Source organism: Fonsecaea erecta (assembly GCF_001651985.1).
Source record: "Fonsecaea erecta strain CBS 125763 chromosome Unknown Scaff1, whole genome shotgun sequence".
Classification (NCBI taxonomy): Eukaryota; Fungi; Ascomycota; class Eurotiomycetes; order Chaetothyriales; family Herpotrichiellaceae; genus Fonsecaea; species Fonsecaea erecta.
Window position 1 is genome coordinate 2254590 of NW_017387244.1, and position 18558 is coordinate 2273147.

The window sequence follows — 18558 nt, forward strand, 5'->3', positions numbered from 1 at the left end:
GCGTCTTTTTGCTTGATTGCACTGCACCAATGCCGCATGTGCGTGGCATGAACAAGCTCCACCCCCCTGTAACACCCGGCGCCAACCTGTTCGCCGGGCTGCTGCTACTTGTGGGTTTCTTGTCGTTTCGTCATATCACACGAGCATTCTTTCTGCCAGCTGCCAGAAGATGCCCAACCATACTACCAATCTTCAGGCAGAGTGCGTTTGATGTGCGGTCAGGTCAGGGACTTCCTTCTGTGTTGTCCATCACCATCACCGCCTCTTCCTCTTCCTCTACTGCGACAAAGCAGCTATTCTCTCCTTCTCTACCACCTTGTCTTCCGTTCACCACAGACGTCATCAGTCTCATCGTCATCAAATCTAAGACCATGGCCGGATCCCTTATCCTGAGACTCTGACTTCCTCCCACGATCCAAAACTGCTTACGACTAGTTTGTGAATTGTGAAGATGCGGGCAGCAGCGCTTGGACGATCAACGCAGAGATCGACGGGTCGATAGGGCCAGTGCCGGCTTCAAAATGTCCGAACATGGCAGCAATGAGTCGAGACGATCCTCGTCACAGACTTCCAATCAGTCCGCCGAATTCAAGAGACCGAAGACTCTCCGGGGAGCCCCCAAACGTCATGGCTCGAAAAACTCGTCGAAATCCTTCGAAGAGAACGACCCTTCCCTGACCTCCTTTCCCTCCTTCTCTCCAGAGGCAGACACAAAGTCGGCAAGCATTGCTCAAGAGGTGGTACCCAAACCCATACGTACAATATCACAGAAGGCGAGAGATAGAAAGGCCACTCTTGCAGGCTTGACAAGTGCATCTCCTTCTCTCAACAGACAAAACGCACTGTTCGACGATTCTCCGCGGTCATCCCTAGACATCCCGGGTTCCTTGCATTTGGCAAGCGACGAGCACATCGAAAGACTTATTGCCAGGACGGGAGCGGTCAAGTTGGTCCGTCAGTATGCCTCGGATCTTGCCCAAAGAGACGCCGAAATATCCGCCCTACGAATCCGAGCAGATCACAGGGAGAGGGAGCTGAAAAAGATCCTGCGCGAGGCCAACGTCCCCTCGGCAGAGGTGGAGAAGAGGCTTCTCAGGCTGGAACAGGGAGAGACCGACTCAAGTGTTGGAACCGCGTCAGGTCCGGTAGATCGAACAGCTCCCTTGCTCGACGGGATGATGAGCGAAGCAATGGCAGATGGCATTGTGGTTAGCAGCCCTTTGGACGGGAGTTTCCCTATCGGCCAGGCCTCAGACGCTCGGAGCCCGTCAGGAGCCTTGCAAGCCGACCCAGAGGCAAGTCGGAGCAGGGCTGGTTCAACGGCATCCAGTCTCGCCAAGGCAAGCCGAACCCCTAGCAGGGCCAACAGCAGTGTCAGCGACAGCAGCCAGGATATGGAAGCCACCTTGCGTCCGCGGGTATCGAGTTCAAATACCTCCAAGTTGTCCGGTCTACAGAGCATCTTCCAGCCTCCAACACAGTCGTCGAGCTATTTTATTGGGGGCAAATCAGTCCGGAAGCCCAAAGCCAGCGACGAAGCCAGCATCCGCTCCAGTCAGTCTAATCGCTCTTTCGCCTCTTGGACCCAGATTTTTGGTGGAAAGACCCAGCCTGGTCGATCTAGGGCATCGTCACTGGGACAGCAGAATGCACCAGGCGAAGCAGAACCCACTGTACCGAAGTCACGCACGAATCCGCCTTTAATTACCAACAAATCGTCTGCATCATTACCGACGGCAGGGACGGTCAAAAGTCGACCACCCGCCAAGCGTACACCGACTGCCACGCGCCTTTCTGCCAGTCCGAATCATGCACGGAAAGAGTCGAACGCTAGCAGCCTCCCTCCCACCGTCGAGCTCGACTCCATGATTGAAAGTTCGCAATTGCCACCCACGATGACGACGCAGAGTCTGGACACGACAGGTTTGTTGACGGACCGATTCGGCTTCATCTACGACCAGAAGCGGCGGAAGCGACAGAACCTCCCGGTTCGAGGACACAGACGAAACAAGCTGAGTGGTGCCGAAACCATCGCCAGTTTCAGAGCCGGTGAAAATCCACCCGCTGATGAGCTCTCGGTCGAGAGACCGGCCACGCCGGTGTCTGTCGATGAGGAGGCACCGAAAAAATCGTGGCAAGAATACCTCAAGGTGCCCGCGGCTTTGTCTTCGGGGAGGCCCAAAGAACTCCTCTCACATACGCCGTCTGCGGGTGCCGTAGTCACAGTCAGTACGGTGGACGCGGCAGGCACCACCACGCCGCCGCGTCGAAGCAGAGAGACCTCCATTTCGGTGAACGCGGCTTCACAAAAAGCTCTCCCCACCACCAGTGTAGTGATGGAACCACAGCCCTCGGCCGTGACGGCGACTTCTGCGGACTTTACGCCGGATTCCGAGTGCGACACCGCGGGGGACTCCGGCCTCGCGAAGTTACTTCTGGAGCAGCTGACCGAATTGCACGACGCACTTCAAGCAGAGAGGGCGGTTCGGTGGAATGATTTTCTGCGCAGGGTCCGAGCGGAACGGGCGAGCAACACGGACCGTGCGAGCAACGGCAACACCCCCGAAGCGGACCTTCTCAACGGCGAGCTCATCGGTATAGCAACCCTGGGGCGCTCTACGAAGACGAAGGCGAAGTACATGCACTTCAAGTCGCTGGTCTTGGCTGGGATACCGGTCTCCCTTCGGCCCAAGATTTGGGCTGAATGCTCCGGTGCCAGTGCCTTGAGGATTCCCGGCTACTACGAGGATCTCGTTGCCCGATCGCAAGAAGGGACCGACATCGACCCGGATATCGCCAGCCAGATCAAGGCGGATGTTCACCGGACGCTCACCGACAATGTCTTCTTCCGGCACGGGCCTGGCGTCCAGAGGTTGGAAGAGTTGCTGAGGGCATATTCCTTGCACAATCCACGTATTGGATACTGTCAAGGGATGAATCTTATCACGGCGTCTTTGCTGCTCATTTGTGCGACGGCGGAAGATTGTTTTTGGCTCCTCGTGGCCATCATTGATGTCATTCTTCCGAGTCAATATTTCAGCTCGACCCTGCTTGTGGCTCGGGCTGATCAAGTGGTTCTTCGCCAGTATGTGGCCGAAGTCCTGCCGAAGTTGAGTGCCAAATTGGATGAGTTGGGTGTCGAGCTGGAGGCGTGCACGTTTCATTGGTTCTTGTCGTTATACACGGGTGTGTTGACGGGCGGGGAGGCCCTGTATCGCGTTTGGGACGTGATGTGAGTTTTGACATGTCCACCGTTTGCGGGAACACTCTGCTAACTTGTCGCCACCAGTCTCTGTCTCAACAGCTCCGACGCCCCGCCACAGGCCTTGAACCAGTCCAAGACCACCCTCACCGTGGAGATGCCGTCTCTGGGGCTGACCAGCGGCCCATCTACACCGGTGACGCCGTTGCACCCCCAAACAGAACCTGGCCTTGCGGCAGACCACTCCTCTGACGAGCATGATGGGACATCGTCGCCGTTCCTCTTCCAACTGGCTCTCGCTTTGCTCAAACTCAACGAAAACGCCATCCTCGCCCTGGACTCGGCCGCACAGGTGTATACGTATATCAACCACAATATGACGAATCACGCCATCAGCATTGATGCGCTGGTGCAGGCGAGTGAGGCACTGCGGACGAGAATTGTGAGGAAAGAAGTGCTGGAGAGGAGGAAACAGGCGATCAAAGAGCTGGGGCCGTGAGCCCAACGACGGGTTGGTCCCTATCACGAACCAGTCGACTATATTTCAGCATGGCAAGCACCATCAAACGGCCATCCGTCTATACCTGGCAAGTTCGAGGACAGAAGACGCAGAATTTATACATTCATCCAGGGGGATTACTTGCCGCCCGCTATTGAGATAGAATGGTTGGACGAAACATTGGGCTGGAACTCGAGCTTGGAGCCTCCTCAGGATAAACAATTCGATGGGGGGCTAAAACATTCTGGATCTGCCCAGGATATGCATGAAAGAGTGACGGTGGGTGTCTGTCTTGGGGCGAGGGTGGTGGTTCACCACGAACGAAGCGCCGGCGGACCCATGTGATGGTCAGGTGGAGATGGAGAAGGAAAAGAAAGAGTGGAAAACACCCTGACGACTTTTCTTTTGTTGTCTTTTTGCTTTTTGCTTTGCCCTGTGTGTGGGCAGGTTTTATTGTTACGTACACGCGTGTTACCATGATACCCCGGGCCAGCAAGCAGCATTCGCGAAAAGCAGTGTGCAAAGAGGGAACTGAGCTGGATCAAGAGAATGAATGCAATGGGTTCCCCAAAAGTTTAGAAATCAATGATATCCGAAGGTGTGTGTGTGTGCATTCTCAATTGATCGATCTTTGGAGTGTCTGTTTGTCGACATATAAGGGGAAGTGTTAGGGGGCAGACTGAGTGTCTGTCTGTCTGTCTGTCTATCTATACAGTGGGTATTACCTGGTATGTTGTGCAGATACTGGACTGTCTGGCCATATACGTACGGTATGTCTGGGTATACTATATATGTATATCCCCTCCCTCCTCCCCAAGATCCTGGTATACTTTCTTCCACCGTCCCTGAGCCATCTACCCATACACATACTGAGGCAGACATAGACAAACATAGACACATACAGAGAGAGAGAGAGTGTGTGTGTGTGTGTGTAGATATCCTCCCTCCCTCTCTCATTCCCTCATTTTATACATACCCCTGCCTCGTGATGATATTATACCCGGGATCCTCGATCTGAATATCCGTGCGGGCCAGGAACTCGAGGGGCATTTCGACGAGCGTGCCGCGGATCTTGGCCAGTTCGTCCTTGACGGCCTCGACGCCTGCGTCAGTGCCGGGAAAATGATCTTTGCGCACGTGTCCCCACTGCGCCATGTGTAATGATAAGCCTCGTAGCGAGCCATCGGGTCCGCCGCCGCCGCCCGTGAACTGCTTCCAGAACTGCGTCTGGTACTGGAGCCACGTCTGGACGGTGTCGTCGGGGACGGGCGCGAAGACGGTGCGGAAGGCGAGGGTGTTTTCGCGCGCCACGCCGTTCCAGAGCGCCAGGAACGCGTCGCTCAGCGGGTCCGCGACGAGCAGGTCCTCCGCGCTCCCGAAATCGTACCCGTTGTCGGTGTCGGCGCCGGCGGGCGTACAGTGCGCGTCCGCCACGCGCATGTCCTGCGGCGCCAGCAGGCCCAGGTGCTTGCGGAACAGGTACCGGCGCAGACTCGCGGCGAAGCGACTCGCGCGGTGGTGGAACGGCTGGCCGTGCATGGTGGTGGTGGCCGCTGTTTCCCGCGGTAGCGGCGTGGGGTCTTCGATCACCAGCGCCATCTCCGAGTCACGGCTGCCCTTGAGCGAGCGGTCGTTGAGGTTGGCCGACCCGCACAGCACGACGCGGTCGTCGGCGATCAGCACCTTGGAGTGCACGTAGAGTTGTTCGCTGACGAAGGCGTCGATTTCTTTCACCCCGCCACTCCCCGTGGTCGTCCAGGGCACCGTGCGGATGTCCTCCCCCCCGAGCATGTAGCACGGACTGACCGTATCCCAGGCACTGTGTGCATGGTTGTTCGCACCCGTGGCGCGCTGGTATTTCTCGTACGCCTGGTGATTCCCCGGGACGGGGCCGGCCTCGAACTCGCCCACCTCCTGCTGCGCGCGCAGGCCGAACGGATCCACCATGTCGTCGTGGTCCTGGCTGGCGAGTTGATATGCCACGCCGCTGGCCCGCTCGGCGCGCTGCAGCACGCCGCCCTCGTTGATGCGGTCGTAGTTGCGCAGGTTGTAGAAGCGGATGTACTCGTGGGGGTTGTCGACGCCGGCCTGGCGCAGCTTGTCCAGGATGCTGGCCCCGCCGCGGCAGATGGACTGGTACTGCAGCTTCATGATGGCGCGCGGCGGGTGGCCGGAGATCAGGGCCTGGAGGTCGCCGGGAAAGGCCGGCACGGAGGGTAAGACGACGAACACCTTGTAGCGTTTCTGCTCCTGCACGGCGCGCAGGATGCGCTGCACCAGGGCTTCCCCGACCCGGTTCCACACCGTGCCCAGCCACGACCCCGTCGACGTGATGAAGAACTGCTGCTCGATGTACACAAAGTGCTCGCTCTGCGCGATGATGTCGACGTATGCGTTGTAGATGCTGTGCTCGGCGCCACCGCTCCAGCTGCCGATGCTGCGCACGAGCTGGCACGTCATCGGACCGACCGGCACGGACGGCGGGCTCGGGGTCGATTGCTCGGTCGCGGGTGGGGGAGGGAGAGGGAGAAGACGCTCGTAGCGCGAGTCCCGCGGCAGCCCCGTGTTGTATTTCATGCTGTGGACAAAGTTCCAGCGGTCGACGAAGTGCCGGCACAGATCCGCGACCGTCGGCCCGACGAGACTGACGGAGATGTCCTGCCAGCCCATGCGCGACGTGGTCAGACGGCTGAGCTTGTTGCGCTGCCAGTCGTCGAGGTTCTTGAAGTCCATGACGCGGGCGTTGTTGTAGTCCTGGCCCGGGAACACGATGTCGTCGAGGTTGCCCGGGTGGGCGTCGGCGATGGGGTGCTGGACCGTGTCCCACCGGCCGTAGGCGAGGTCGATGCCGCCCACGAAGGCAAGGCGGCGGTCGCAGATGACCAGTTTCTCGTGGTGCGCCCACAGCAGGGTCGGTCCGCCGGCCAGGGCGAACAGGTTCTGCAGCGACTCGTCCGACACTTTCCCGAGATTGGCGGCGCCGGCGGCGAGAGTGTTCTGCAGCAGGCTCTTCGTCGACGACAGGACGCCCTTGGCGCCGGTGTAGTGGTCCGGATAGCGGAAGACGGCGATGTTGGGGTGCAGTGCCTCCAGAGCGCGTTGGGTGTGGTGCGACGAGACTGGGCGGGAGAGATGTCTTAACACACACAGGCCTCTCTCTCTCTCTTCGATGAATCGAGTACTTACGGTACATGAACTGAGGAACCTCCTTGAACACGATGATGTTGACCTTGACGCCGCGCTCCGCCGCGGCCAGCAGCATGCGATCGAGTCGGTACTTTTCATTTTCGGAGGGTGGTCGCCGGAGATATACCTCAGGAGAAACCCACCCTGTATGTACCGTCATGGACATCGTCGATCAGCCTCGTCTCTTTATGAACAAACATGGATAGATGATTTGGGAGAGGATACATACAGCCCAGGATCCAAACCGACTCGGTGGCCTTCTCCAGCGCTTCCGAGACGGCCCAGAAGTACGCATACCCACAGACATGGAATTTGACGGTGTTCCCCTCCGAGACGGGCGCCGAGCTGGAGTATCGGTGGTGCTTGGGGGGCCGGGTGGTATCCTCCTTGGTGGCGACGATGCTCGTCACTGCGTTGGTGACGCTCTCGAAGCCGAATCTGCTGGTGACGCTGTCAGGGAGGTGGTGGGTTGTGCTGACCACGGTGCTCTGCACGCTTTTGGCGGCGCTGGTGGCTTTGTTGAGGAGGTACGACATGGTTCATTCGCCCTGGTGTGTGTGGGTGTGTGTGTGTTATGCTGCTGCCAGGGTGTGGGAGAGATATGCTTTATACGAGTGCTTCTTAGAACATTCTTGCAGCTGGACTGGACATCATCGGTAGATGACTGACCGAAAAGACCTGATGGTCCTAGAAAGAGAGACTTACTTGGTGTGTACATAAATATCTCGTACCCTGCATGAGGGCCATGCTTGGTGGGTGGGCTGAGTATGTATGGAACCCTGTATGGCTGCTGGCGTGCGTGGTCGTCCACAAAAAGGTCGAACGGCATTCCCGACAAGGACGAAAAGTCCCATCACGAGTACGGCGAGTCAGAGTCAGTATACCAACTGTACTCTGCTTCAGGGCCGTGGTGTCTCTCGCTCGCTTCAGCATGGCTTGTTGGCTGGCTGGCTGGCTGGGCTGGCTGAGTTGCACAGGAAACGAAGCCCGGGGTTGTCCCTCCATTGGGGAAACGAGACGCAAAGAGAGCGACAAAGACGGGGCCAGCACAAAACCTTGTCCTCGGACGAACCGTACCTACCATCAGAGAGTCTCCGACCGGCGGCGTGATCGAGTGTAGCCCATACCAAAGGGGGCAGAGAGGAGAGGGTAATGACATCCATCGTGTACGTAAAACGGCGTGGGCGTGTGCCATGCCATGGTATTAAAAGACCCAAAGGACACAGGACAGGACAAAAAGGGGCGAAGTGGGCGACGATCACTTCTCACTCCTCGTCCTGCTTCCACGTCCCTCCCTCAGCCTTGAAGCCCATTGGGACATGGACAACCAACTCTGTGAGTTTCCTCGTATGTAGGAGGGAATGATGTGAATGGCGGAACGGAAGCGAGAGAGCACTAAGAACCACGACTCGCTCGGGAACGACGGCGGCCCGTCTTATTATTGGACGAAGTAAGTATGTTTTTACGTGTAGAGACGTCGAGACATGCGGGGGAGACGACGGAGTGGCCGTTGTCGCTTCGCTGCTGGCATTCATTGGACGTGGGCTGTGAGATGAGAGAGGCACTCACTCTTCAAGAAGTAAGTATCAATTGTAGAAAGAATAGAGCTGGAAATAGCACTACTGCGCGCAGCACAGATAATGAATGGTTCTCGGGGCGGGCTCAGCTGCCCTGTTGAGTCGTAGCCTTTTAAAACAATGTGACAAGACACATACATAGCGGTTGAACGACAACAACGGGTATATATGTATCATTGCCCAGGCTTGCCTCTATCAGATAGATCTTCATTCAGTATCCGAGCTCTCACGAGGACAAGTCCCGCGAAGGATACACTCAAAGTCCCCCTCTCGCTGAGTCTGGTTCCGTGTCTGGTTCATACCAACGCTCAAGACCAACCGTTGATCTTCAATATCGCCCAACATGGTGCTCGGCTTCGGCAGCATCAACGTCAACATCAACAGCCACCAAAACAAAAACCCCGACCCCTCCCCCGCCATCTACCCAGCCTTCCACGCATCCGACGCCCCCTATTCCATCCAAGAGCAGCCCTTGCGCTCGGCCATCTTCATCCCGGCCGACTTCAAGCATGGCGCCGACGGCAAGACGCCCGTGGTCCTCGTACCGGGCACGGGCTCGTACGGCGGCGAGGCGTTCGAGCACAACTTCGCCAAACTCCTCCGCGCCAGCACCTTCGCCGATCCCGTGTGGCTGAACATCCCCGGCCGCATGTGCGACGAGGCGCCCCGGAATGCCGAGCACGTGGCATATGCCATCAACTACATCGCCACCGTGTGCGGCAAGAAGGTGGCCGTGGTGGCCTGGTCGCAGGGAAACCTGGCGACACAGTGGGCGTTGAAATACTGGCCGAGCACCCGCGCGCAGGTCAGCAACTTCATTTGTCTGTCGGCCGACTTCAAAGGGACCGTCGAAGCCTGGGGCCTGACGCCGCTCCAAGGCATGGTGCCGGGCACGCCCGCCGTGTGGAACCAGACCGTCAATTCCAAGTTCATCGCCACGTTGCGCTCGAACGGCGGCGACTCGGCCTACGTGCCCACCACGTCAATATACTCGGCGACAGACGAGGTCGTGCAGCCGCAGTTCGGGTCGCACGCTTCGGCCTTGATGAAGGACGAGAGAAAGGTCGGAGTGACCAACTGCGAGCTGCAGGTCGCCGCCTTCATGAAGCCGGCCGGGCTGGCGTACTCGCACGAGGGGGTCATGTACAGCTCGCTGGCCTGGGCGCTGGCCGAAGATGCCATCAAGAACGGTGGACCTGGCCGCTATGACCGGATCAACATGGCGAGCGTATGCCTGCACCGAAAGGCCCCGGGGTTGACGCTGTGGGACGCGACCCAGACCCAGGCCCTGAGCGGGTGGTGTTTGAAAAGTATTCTGCTCTATATGCCCAAGCCGTGGCGTGAGGCTGTCCTCCCCCTGTATGTCGCGTCGGAGAAGATCAACTACGTTGCCGAAGAGGTTCCCATACCCGCAAAGCCAGCGGTGGCTGTGGTGGAGACTGAGGTCGAGGAAGTAGCGGTCGTTGCTACCTAGCTGTCTTGGAGTGCGACCCCGTTGGGTTGCTGTGTTTTACAACGCATCTTGACGCCTCGTGAAAGGATATCTTCAGGAAGAGACGAATCTCGTCATTTGATGCCCCACTGATCATCATCATATTCAATGAGGCGTGTGATTGATCCTGGCCTGGTTGTAGCGACAAAGCTCCGGCTCGAGCCCGGCGCTGGTGAGACCTGTACAAGCCGACCCGTGTCGCGGTTCGACAGGAGGCGGTGCTTCGGGAGATTCCATTGCCATCGACCGAGCAGTTCCGGCCAGGCCGCTCAAACCATGACTCTGCGCAGCCCGCTGGTGCCGCCGAGGACCCGTCGGCCGGTCACCGCACACCTTCCCTTCCCGCTTTCCCAACTGCCCTCACGGCTCTTGTGTGCTTTTTTCGTCGACGCATCCCCGGCCTGTCCGTGTTTGTCGTCGTCCTCTTCCTCCTCGTCGTCATCTTCCCATTCGCTCATTTTCTCGCCCTTCATAAACGCCTCCTGTCGCTCGTGCGTGCCCTCAATCCACTGGAAGATGCACTTGTAATCAAAAACATACCCGGTCTGGCACGCCGCGGCTGTCGAGATCGGGTGTAGACAGATCGGACACAGGTCGCTCGTCGGGGGCGGCGGGACCGTGAAGATGGGGAGGAATGTGATACTCGAGACCGGCGGCGTTCGTTTGTCTGTCGTGTTCTTTGTCGTCAAGGTTCGCAAAACGCCTTGTGGCTCCGGCATAGGCTTTCGGGCGAGTTCCATCCCAGAGACCACCGGCGGCGGCAATTCCAACCCTTCGGCGGCTTTTCTGCTCAACTGTCTCGAGAAATCGCTGGCGTGCCACCACTCCAAAAACTTCAATGCGAAGATACTCGTCGGCAAGAGGATCCTCAAGCTGGACAGTAATCGAGGATACAGCGTCCGTGGATTGAACATGCCACTCAACCCTTGTCCCGGTCTCCCCGCAGCACTCGCCGCGAGAGCCTTATCGGCGGCGTCTCTCGCGGCGTCAATAGCCTGCTGAGCCGCGGCGCCCATTCTCCGCATCCTCGTGGCAACCAACCACGGGAACGGGCTCGAATATTTGGTCCCGTCTAACAGGTACCACAGACTAAAAGCCAAAATGCTGAAGTAGTAGGCCGCATTCAAGCTTGGGTAGACGTGTCGCAGAAACCACTTGTAATACCACATGATTCTTTGCTTGATGGTCGGGTTCGGTGGCAGGGCGTCTCGATCCAGATACCTCCTGCCTTCCACTCCACCCAGCCCTCCTCCTCCTCCGCCACCACTGATCAACAACCCGGCCGACGGGGCGATATGGATATCATAACTCTCGTCCAGCTTCCTCTTAAGGTAGGGCACGCCGACCAAAACGGCGAGATTGGCCCAGATATCGCGGCCCTGGAGCCTCAGGCGCTCACGCACCTCTGCGGGGACGGCGATCTGGGTGCGCTTGACCTCGCCGCCACGCAGGCTGAGCACCTTCTCGCGCTTGAGCCCGTAGAAGTTCTCGGTGAAGCTGCCGCCAAAGTGCTCCAGGTAGTACTTCTCGACTGCGACCGACAGCAGCGCGTACACCTCGTCGTAGTTGTTCAGGATGCGCAGCAGGTAGCGCGGGTAGCGGTGCGTGAGCACGGCCAGCAGGTAGCGGATCGTGGGCGGCAGCAGGGCGGAGAGTTGTTGCTCCGAGAGCAGCTCGAACAGTGAGGGCTTCAGGTCGTCCACCGGCGACTGCAGCGTCGAGAGGTATTCCATGGCTGGTGGTGATGGTTGTGGAGGATGGATGGACTGTACGGGTCGGTGGGTGGGTTGGGTACGTGTAGTGTTGGAATTAAAGGGGCGACGTCGGTATCATCTCTGTGACAACGACAACGGGAGCAGCAGCAGCAGCAGACGCATGGTGGATTATGGGTTGTGGATGATGGATAATCTCAAATGGACACGCTGAAATGGACACGCTGAGCCCTGGGAAGCAAATACTAGAGAATGAATAATTGCTGCGGATGATGGATTTTGATTCGAGCCTCGGCTGCGGCTTCGGCCTAACAAAAACCCGAGCTCCGTCCCGTATATAAGATTCATCCTCGTAAAAACATACTGTCCCTACTGTAATTCATTTACGGTATAAGTAGCCAGTGATATATAATTTATAAATATAATGTCCTTCCTTGCGTGATGCCGGTGACATAATATCAAGTCCCAAATCTCCAATGTTCACGACGGTCCAAGATGCCCCCAGGTAATAAAATACACTCCCCCCTACCTCGCAATCCATCAAATGGCACGCAGCTGGTCAGCAAACGTCCGTAACCGCTTGACCCTCTCGTTCAACGCATTCCTCCTCGCCGTCAGATTCTGGTCTCTCTCGGCATCCACCGCACGTGTGAAGGTGTCCTTGTCGATGCCAAAGTCGCCCTGGAACAGCGTGTGCAGCGGCCGTAGAAGATGTCGCTCCACCACCTGGACCACCACGTTGTCGATAAAGACTTCACGAGCGATCTGTTCACACAAAAGTTAGTTCTTTCGTTTCGACAACGAACACCCAGATATGTGGTTCCTCACCTCGTAGTAAATGATCATCCTCTTGCCAATCTCCTCCGCTGACTCGGCGCGACTGTCCTGAGCCAGCACCCGGTCCACATGCGCCGGGGTAAATCGTGTGGCACTCCCCGGCGTCGCGGGGGGCGGCATGTTCTCCCTCTCATTCGGGTTTTCCGTCCGGTTCGGCGACGACGCATGTGCCATGTACGGGTACTCCTCCTCCGCCACCCGGTTGACGAGGGCAAAGTTCTTGTTGACCTTCAACTGCCGAGCCAGCTTCTCAAAGCGTCGACTCTGCGTCTGGGCGGGCTGCTTCCGGTCCTGTTCGATGGCCTTGAGCTCGTCCTCGGCCTTCTTCTTCTGCTTCTCGAGAGCCTGGTACAGATGGTCCTTCATGGCCTGCGACACCCGCGTCGGCAGCGCCGGGAGTTCATGCCGGAGCACGTTTTCGACAATATGCTCGACAAACTTGACGCACCGCTCGTGGGCGCGGTCCAGGTGCAGCTTCCCGATGCCGTGCCAGGGTTCCGAGTGCTTGCGGAACAGCAGATTCAGCCGGTTGGGGTCATAGCTGTCCTTCAACTCGCGGCCCCGGGTCGACTCCAGCATCTGCTGGACGTAGGTCAGGAAGCCGTCCCGGTCCTCGGTGAGGCTGCGCGCCGATCGGTCCTGACGCAGGCCGTGGCCGTTCAGTTCCACCTCGCGCGCAAACTCGTCGTGATCCTCCTCGATCCGCGACCGCAGGTAGTAGTTGGGTGCGTCGTTCCAGTCGGCCGCGCCGTCCAGGTACGTGCCGTCCACACAGCCTTTGGCCTGCACGGCCAGCCCAGTCCGCTGCTCGGAAAACCGAGCCCAGATCTCGTCGGCGTCGGCCAGCTTCTCGTTGATCCCATCCACTTCCCTCATCGCCTTCTGGAGCCTGTGGAGGATGTCGTCCTGGATGATCGGGAGCTGCCGCCGGGTGTGGTCGTAGTAGATGCTCCTGAGACGGTCTTGGAGGGAGTCAATGCCCCAATGTGCTGGATCGACCTGACTCCATCTGCGCTCGGGAGACGTGAAGAACATGCGTTCGGCTTCGTCTCTCTCGGCCGCCGAGGTCTCGTTGCCGGTTTCGCGCACGCCACGGTTGCGGAGGACATGCCAGCCCTTGGCAAAGTTGAATTCGGCCATGCTGTCGGCACCATTCTGGGCTTTCTTGATCCAGAAGTCCTCCAAGCCCGACGGTGACTCGACGAGATCGGGCTTGGTGATGATGCCAAAGGTCCGCGCTCCGGTGGGATCGACTTCCTTGGCGATGGTGAGGACGGACTGCTTTTGCGGGTCGAGGTTGGCCTCTACCACGGCCAAGATCAGGGTGCGTGGCTGCTGGATCCAGTCGTCCACCATCCGACGGACCAGGTCGATGTACTCGCGGCCTTCATTGTGCGAGGCGATCAGACCGGGAGTGTCGATGAGAGTGAGTGGCTGCTGTCGGGGCCTCACCACCTCGACCTTGAGCACGTCCGTGGCAAACCCTCCACGGCCGCCCAACAGCCACTTCTCGGCTTCCTTGACGATTTGGCCCAGCTCGGCCAGCCTCCTGGGTTTGAATCGGGCGTTTCGGAGGCGTGCCTGGTCGTCCGGATTGCGTCTCGTGTCGGGCACGATCTCGATGTTGATTGACTCGACATTCCCTGGCCGAAACCGAAGTCTGCACAACAGCCACCGTTAGCAAGAGTCTTCCCGACAGTGTAGTTGTAAGCAAAGGATCCGCAGAAACCCACTCAGTCACGAATTTGGTGCAAGTAAACTCTCCTCGCGGAAAGGACAGGCCGCTGATGGCCTCGAGGACGGAACTCTTGCCCGACGACTGGCTCCCACAGACGACCAGCTGGGGGAGCTGCAGCTCTCGGTTCACGTCGAGGTCCTTGAGTCTGTCGACCAGGTCAAACAGCCGTCTCTCCTCCTCGCTCTGCAGACCCTTCAGGCGATCGGTGAACGGGTTCGAAACGTCGACGTATCCGTTGGTCTGTATGGGATCTGGCACCGACGTGCCGTGACTCTGTTGATACGCCATGTGCAATGACACGAGAGGGGGGAACAGTCGAAGAAAGAAGGGTTGGTTAGAAGTTGTAGCAGGAAAGGTGGCGAGTCCAGTCACGAAAGAGAGACAATTGATGAAAGAGATGCCTATACACACCGAGACCAGGTACACACAGACACATACATACAAGGAGTAGATGTTCCAGAACAGCCACCGGGAGTGTCGTTCCAATGCCAAGGGGGGCTGAAGGAGAGTGTGTCCCCGGTCTCCCGGTAGTTGCTTTCCTCTCAAGCAGCACATACACTGCCAGCCTTACTTACCATTTGGGTGCCACCACCACCACCGTCATGCACAATTCGCCATCATTGCGTGGCCCTCCCCTCCCCTCGGCTCAATGCATCGAATCGGGCCACAGGCAGGCCAGGCTACCGCGAAACAAAAAGGCAGAATGGGGCGTAGTAGTCGTCGTGCCGACCGACGTCGTGATGGGCGATGTCGATGAGACGTGATTGGCGGTTGCGTGGCTGATATGCGGTGCGGCGGTGGCGAAGTGCAATGACGGCAGCCTAACAAACAAACAAACGTGCAGAGACGGATGAGGTGATGGATGGACACATGCACAACCGAGTATGTACGGAGTACTCGGTACTGTGTCTGTATCTGATGTTGCCTCGGTGCCTTGTTCTTGTTTGGGAGAATGGTTATTAGCTGCTGAACTGATGCTGAGAAGAGACGACGCCCTGGTCTGTCTCTGTCTCTCTCTTCCCGCTGGCTGTTATGCTTTCTGCCTTGGTCATAGGCCCATCTACCCATCCATCCTGTCTTTCTCTCATGTCGGCGACAGAGAACTGAGGCTCAGGCTCAGGCTCCAGTGGCGTCCTCCCTTGGCGCACGCGTCCTGGCTGGCGTACACAACACAACAATCCGACAGGGATCTTTTTCAGCCCAGCCTGATCTAGAGTTTCTCCCTGGGGGATCAACGCACACTGCCACAAAAACGCCCTGCCTGATCGTCCAGCCCACTTCCACCCCCGTTTCCAGAAGCAGCGGCCGAAGCAGGCAGTGATTTACCCTTCTCTTCTCCGCAGCCTCTGTCATGGGAATCTCTGGGAAAGGCTCACCTGTAACTCGGTCCCCTGTTTGTTATCGCCACAGTCGCCCAGTGTCTGGTCGTGTGTCTGTGTTCGTGTCTATCTGTCTCGTCCTAAAGCCTACCCATCACTAGATATCTATCTATAGTCCTCACCTCACGCAACAAAACCACCATGGTCTCCGTTCCCACCGCCATGGACATCACCTACTGCGAAGGGGCACGTCTGCTGCAAGACTCGCAAGCCGACATCGATACCATCCTGGTCCAACGCCCCAATGGCAACCTGACCTGCAGACACTGCTACCTCGTCATCGCCGACGCTGGCAACTTGCCGACCATCTCCTCGGACAAGGACTGGCCGCTGGTCGTGAGCTGTCACGTCCAGGCGTGTGCCTCGCTGCACGACCGTCGAGCCGCCTACTCGTGTTATGCGTGCCTCGAGAGAGGGAAGACATCCATCGAGACCTCGGTGGCCGCCTTGAAGAACCATCTCCAATCTTGTGATCTGATCAAGGATGTCCAACCCCCGACGCCGTACCCGCCGCGCGAGCCCGTCAGGGAAGAGCAAGTTCGAGCTCCCTCTGTTCCCGAACGGCCGAAACGGAGATCACGCCCAGCACCGGCCATGGAAGCGACGCCGGAGAGACCGACGGCTCGCGACCCGGAAATGGTCCAAAGTCCTTCCAGCCGACGACCGGTACCCTCGAATTCGATCTGGCCTGGTCCAGCAGCCTCGCCGGCGGTCCCCAATAGCCCCGCCACACCCGTCAAGCAGACCCCGTCACACGGAGCTATGCCAGCAGAATCCGAGCGAGCCTCGCAACCACGGCCGAAGAGAGAAGTGCCCACACAAGCAGAGAGGACCTATACTCCTGTGGATGTGTCCCGACCAGAGCAACCTAGTGGAGGACCCCGCGCCTACGCGGATCCGTCAGATGTTTTCGGTATCCCGGGGGGCTTCCCGGCTCACGATACTGCCAGCCACGACCCTCGCAATCCCTTCTACCAAGACTTTCCGCCCGCACCGCCACCGAGGGGCGTTCTCGAACGACAATTATGCCTCACCGGTCAGGAGAAAGGACATCAACCCGGAGCCCAGCTCACAGGCGCCGTTCCCAGAGCCCGCTCGAGAAGACCGGTCGTTCCCGACACGACCGTCGCGAGCCCCTCCTGCGCCGCCCGTGCTGTCGGCGCCCGCGCCCCCGAGTTCAACTTCGCGCGCCGACTCCGCCAAGATCCAACAACTGGCGAGCCTGGGCATCGGCCGAGCCAGAGCCGAGTACCTACTCCATCAGACGGGCGGCGACGTCAACGAAGCCGCGGAACTGGGGTTCTCAGAGCAGCAGCAGCAGCAGCAGCACGGGAGCGTGGGCAGTGGTGGTAGTAGTAGTGAATGGCTGCCGACACCGTCGTCGCAGGCGGCGCAGTCTGAGGCACTTCCGTTGTCTCCAGGCCTCGAGAGACGGAATCGGCGGTCAAAGTGAAGAAGGCCAGACAGGTCGGACGACCGAAGAGGGAGGGAACGCGAACAGATCTAGACCGAATTTGAGCCAGACGTACGGGGGATTTTGACATATACTGTTTGATAGTCAGCTCAAGATATGGAGTTTAGCGACCCCCGAGGCGGGAAGATTCGTCCAGCAACTGTGCCAGAAAATGGAAACGTCGTTTTTTTGCCCAACAGTATCCATACAGTGACGGTTACGGTCACGGTCACGGTTGCGGAATCTATCTATCATCTTGTCCTGCTATTCTTTTCTCCCTCGCTTACCCGGCCCCAAGGGGCGCTCCAGCATCTGAGATTTGGGGCGAGGGGTTCGATTCTTCACTCCTAGCTTATATTCCGCCGTAGACGAGCAAAAAGCCCAGCTCTCAGCGCCCACGTGCAGAACGACGCTCTCATGGAAAAAGGAAAAAGGGGCCTGTTGTGCGAGCGAAGCTGTCGTCAGAGTCGTGCTGCGGTGACGTGATGTGGTAGACCCGACGTTCGACGAGTATTATTATTTGGTTGGTAGGTAATTAAATAGGTAACTCCGTACTACTTTAGCGAGCCACCTAATTACACAATAGCGAGGGACTCTATCTCGCTTTTGTCAGGGATGGAGCCAGCGAGCCTTTCAGCCCTACAGGACACACCCCGCCCACCTACCATACAGCCTCGTCAAGAAGGAAGAGGAGGTGGAGGAGGAGGCGGCGGCGGCGACTAACGACGTTGATGGTGATGATGATGATGAGACGATGAGCAACCCCCATCCCCAGCCTTGCGCGGCGTGGTATCCACCGAGTACTGTATGTTGCTCTCTCACCAGCCACAACAGACGGACCAGACGGAAAAGAAAGGCGGGCGTCAAGGACCCAAGCCAGGGCAAGAATGGTAGGTATTAGCAAGTCAAGTCAGCTCAGGGCGTCCCCCCAATCGATGTCATCGTGGGTGGGTTGGCCGGTCGGTCACTGAAGGTTAGGTGGGCAGGGGTGATGATGTCATTTGCCTACCAGGTACATACATACATACATACATAGGTAGGTAGCGAGGTGGTGTAGGTATCGAGTACTTCAAGTACGCTGCACCGTGTACCTACCTACCTACCTACAGTACATTCAATGGGGGGGGAGATGGCAGTATATAGCAGTACCCCCACTCATCCACCACCCACTGGGTCAGTAATCCATCCAGTACATGAATGGACTTGTATATCCTGTATGTATTTACAGCACTGTGGGTGGGAGGTGATCGTAACGAATCTGACAACCCCGTGGTTCTCTCTGCCTCTCTCCATCCCTGGATGTCTAACTCTGACTGACAAGCGCAAATCTCAGAATGGCACAATGGAAAGTCTGACATCTCACACAACCCCCCCCGGGCCCTGACCCCAACCCCCAACCACCCTCTGGTGCAAAGTTGACGTCATCAGCAACCAGGGCAAGGGGGGTGGTGGTAGTGGTGTGTTCCCACCAGTTCCCAAGATG

General features: G+C 58.1%; 6 protein-coding genes across 6 annotated transcripts; 3 read left to right on the forward strand and 3 right to left on the reverse strand.

Moving 5' to 3' along the window:
- Positions 1-521: 521 nt before the first annotated feature.
- AYL99_00789 (hypothetical protein) lies at positions 522-3701 on the forward strand (the record flags this gene model as incomplete). The annotated part of the gene is made up of 2 exons (XM_018832305.1): positions 522-3232; positions 3290-3701. The coding sequence occupies 2 exons, from the start codon at positions 522-524 to the stop codon at positions 3699-3701; spliced, it is 3123 nt and encodes a 1040-aa protein (XP_018698184.1).
- Positions 3702-4667: 966 nt separating this feature from the next.
- On the reverse strand, positions 4668-7423 carry AYL99_00790 (hypothetical protein; the record flags this gene model as incomplete). The annotated part of the gene is made up of 3 exons (XM_018832306.1): positions 4668-6820; positions 6888-7031; positions 7117-7423. The coding sequence occupies 3 exons, from the start codon at positions 7421-7423 to the stop codon at positions 4668-4670; spliced, it is 2604 nt and encodes an 867-aa protein (XP_018698185.1).
- A 1384-nt stretch (positions 7424-8807) lies between these two features.
- On the forward strand, positions 8808-9938 carry AYL99_00791 (hypothetical protein; the record flags this gene model as incomplete). Its single annotated transcript, XM_018832307.1, has 1 exon — positions 8808-9938. The coding sequence occupies one exon, from the start codon at positions 8808-8810 to the stop codon at positions 9936-9938; it is 1131 nt and encodes a 376-aa protein (XP_018698186.1).
- Positions 9939-10225: 287 nt separating this feature from the next.
- Positions 10226-11689, reverse strand: AYL99_00792 (hypothetical protein; the record flags this gene model as incomplete). The annotated part of the gene is made up of 1 exon (XM_018832308.1): positions 10226-11689. The coding sequence occupies one exon, from the start codon at positions 11687-11689 to the stop codon at positions 10226-10228; it is 1464 nt and encodes a 487-aa protein (XP_018698187.1).
- A 519-nt stretch (positions 11690-12208) lies between these two features.
- AYL99_00793 (hypothetical protein) lies at positions 12209-14531 on the reverse strand (the record flags this gene model as incomplete). Its single annotated transcript, XM_018832309.1, has 3 exons — positions 12209-12433; positions 12497-14165; positions 14239-14531. 3 exons carry the CDS (start codon positions 14529-14531, stop codon positions 12209-12211), a joined length of 2187 nt encoding a protein of 728 aa, XP_018698188.1.
- A 1232-nt stretch (positions 14532-15763) lies between these two features.
- On the forward strand, positions 15764-17075 carry AYL99_00794 (hypothetical protein; the record flags this gene model as incomplete). Its single annotated transcript, XM_018832310.1, has 2 exons — positions 15764-16535; positions 16573-17075. The coding sequence occupies 2 exons, from the start codon at positions 15764-15766 to the stop codon at positions 17073-17075; spliced, it is 1275 nt and encodes a 424-aa protein (XP_018698189.1).
- Positions 17076-18558: the final 1483 nt, after the last annotated feature.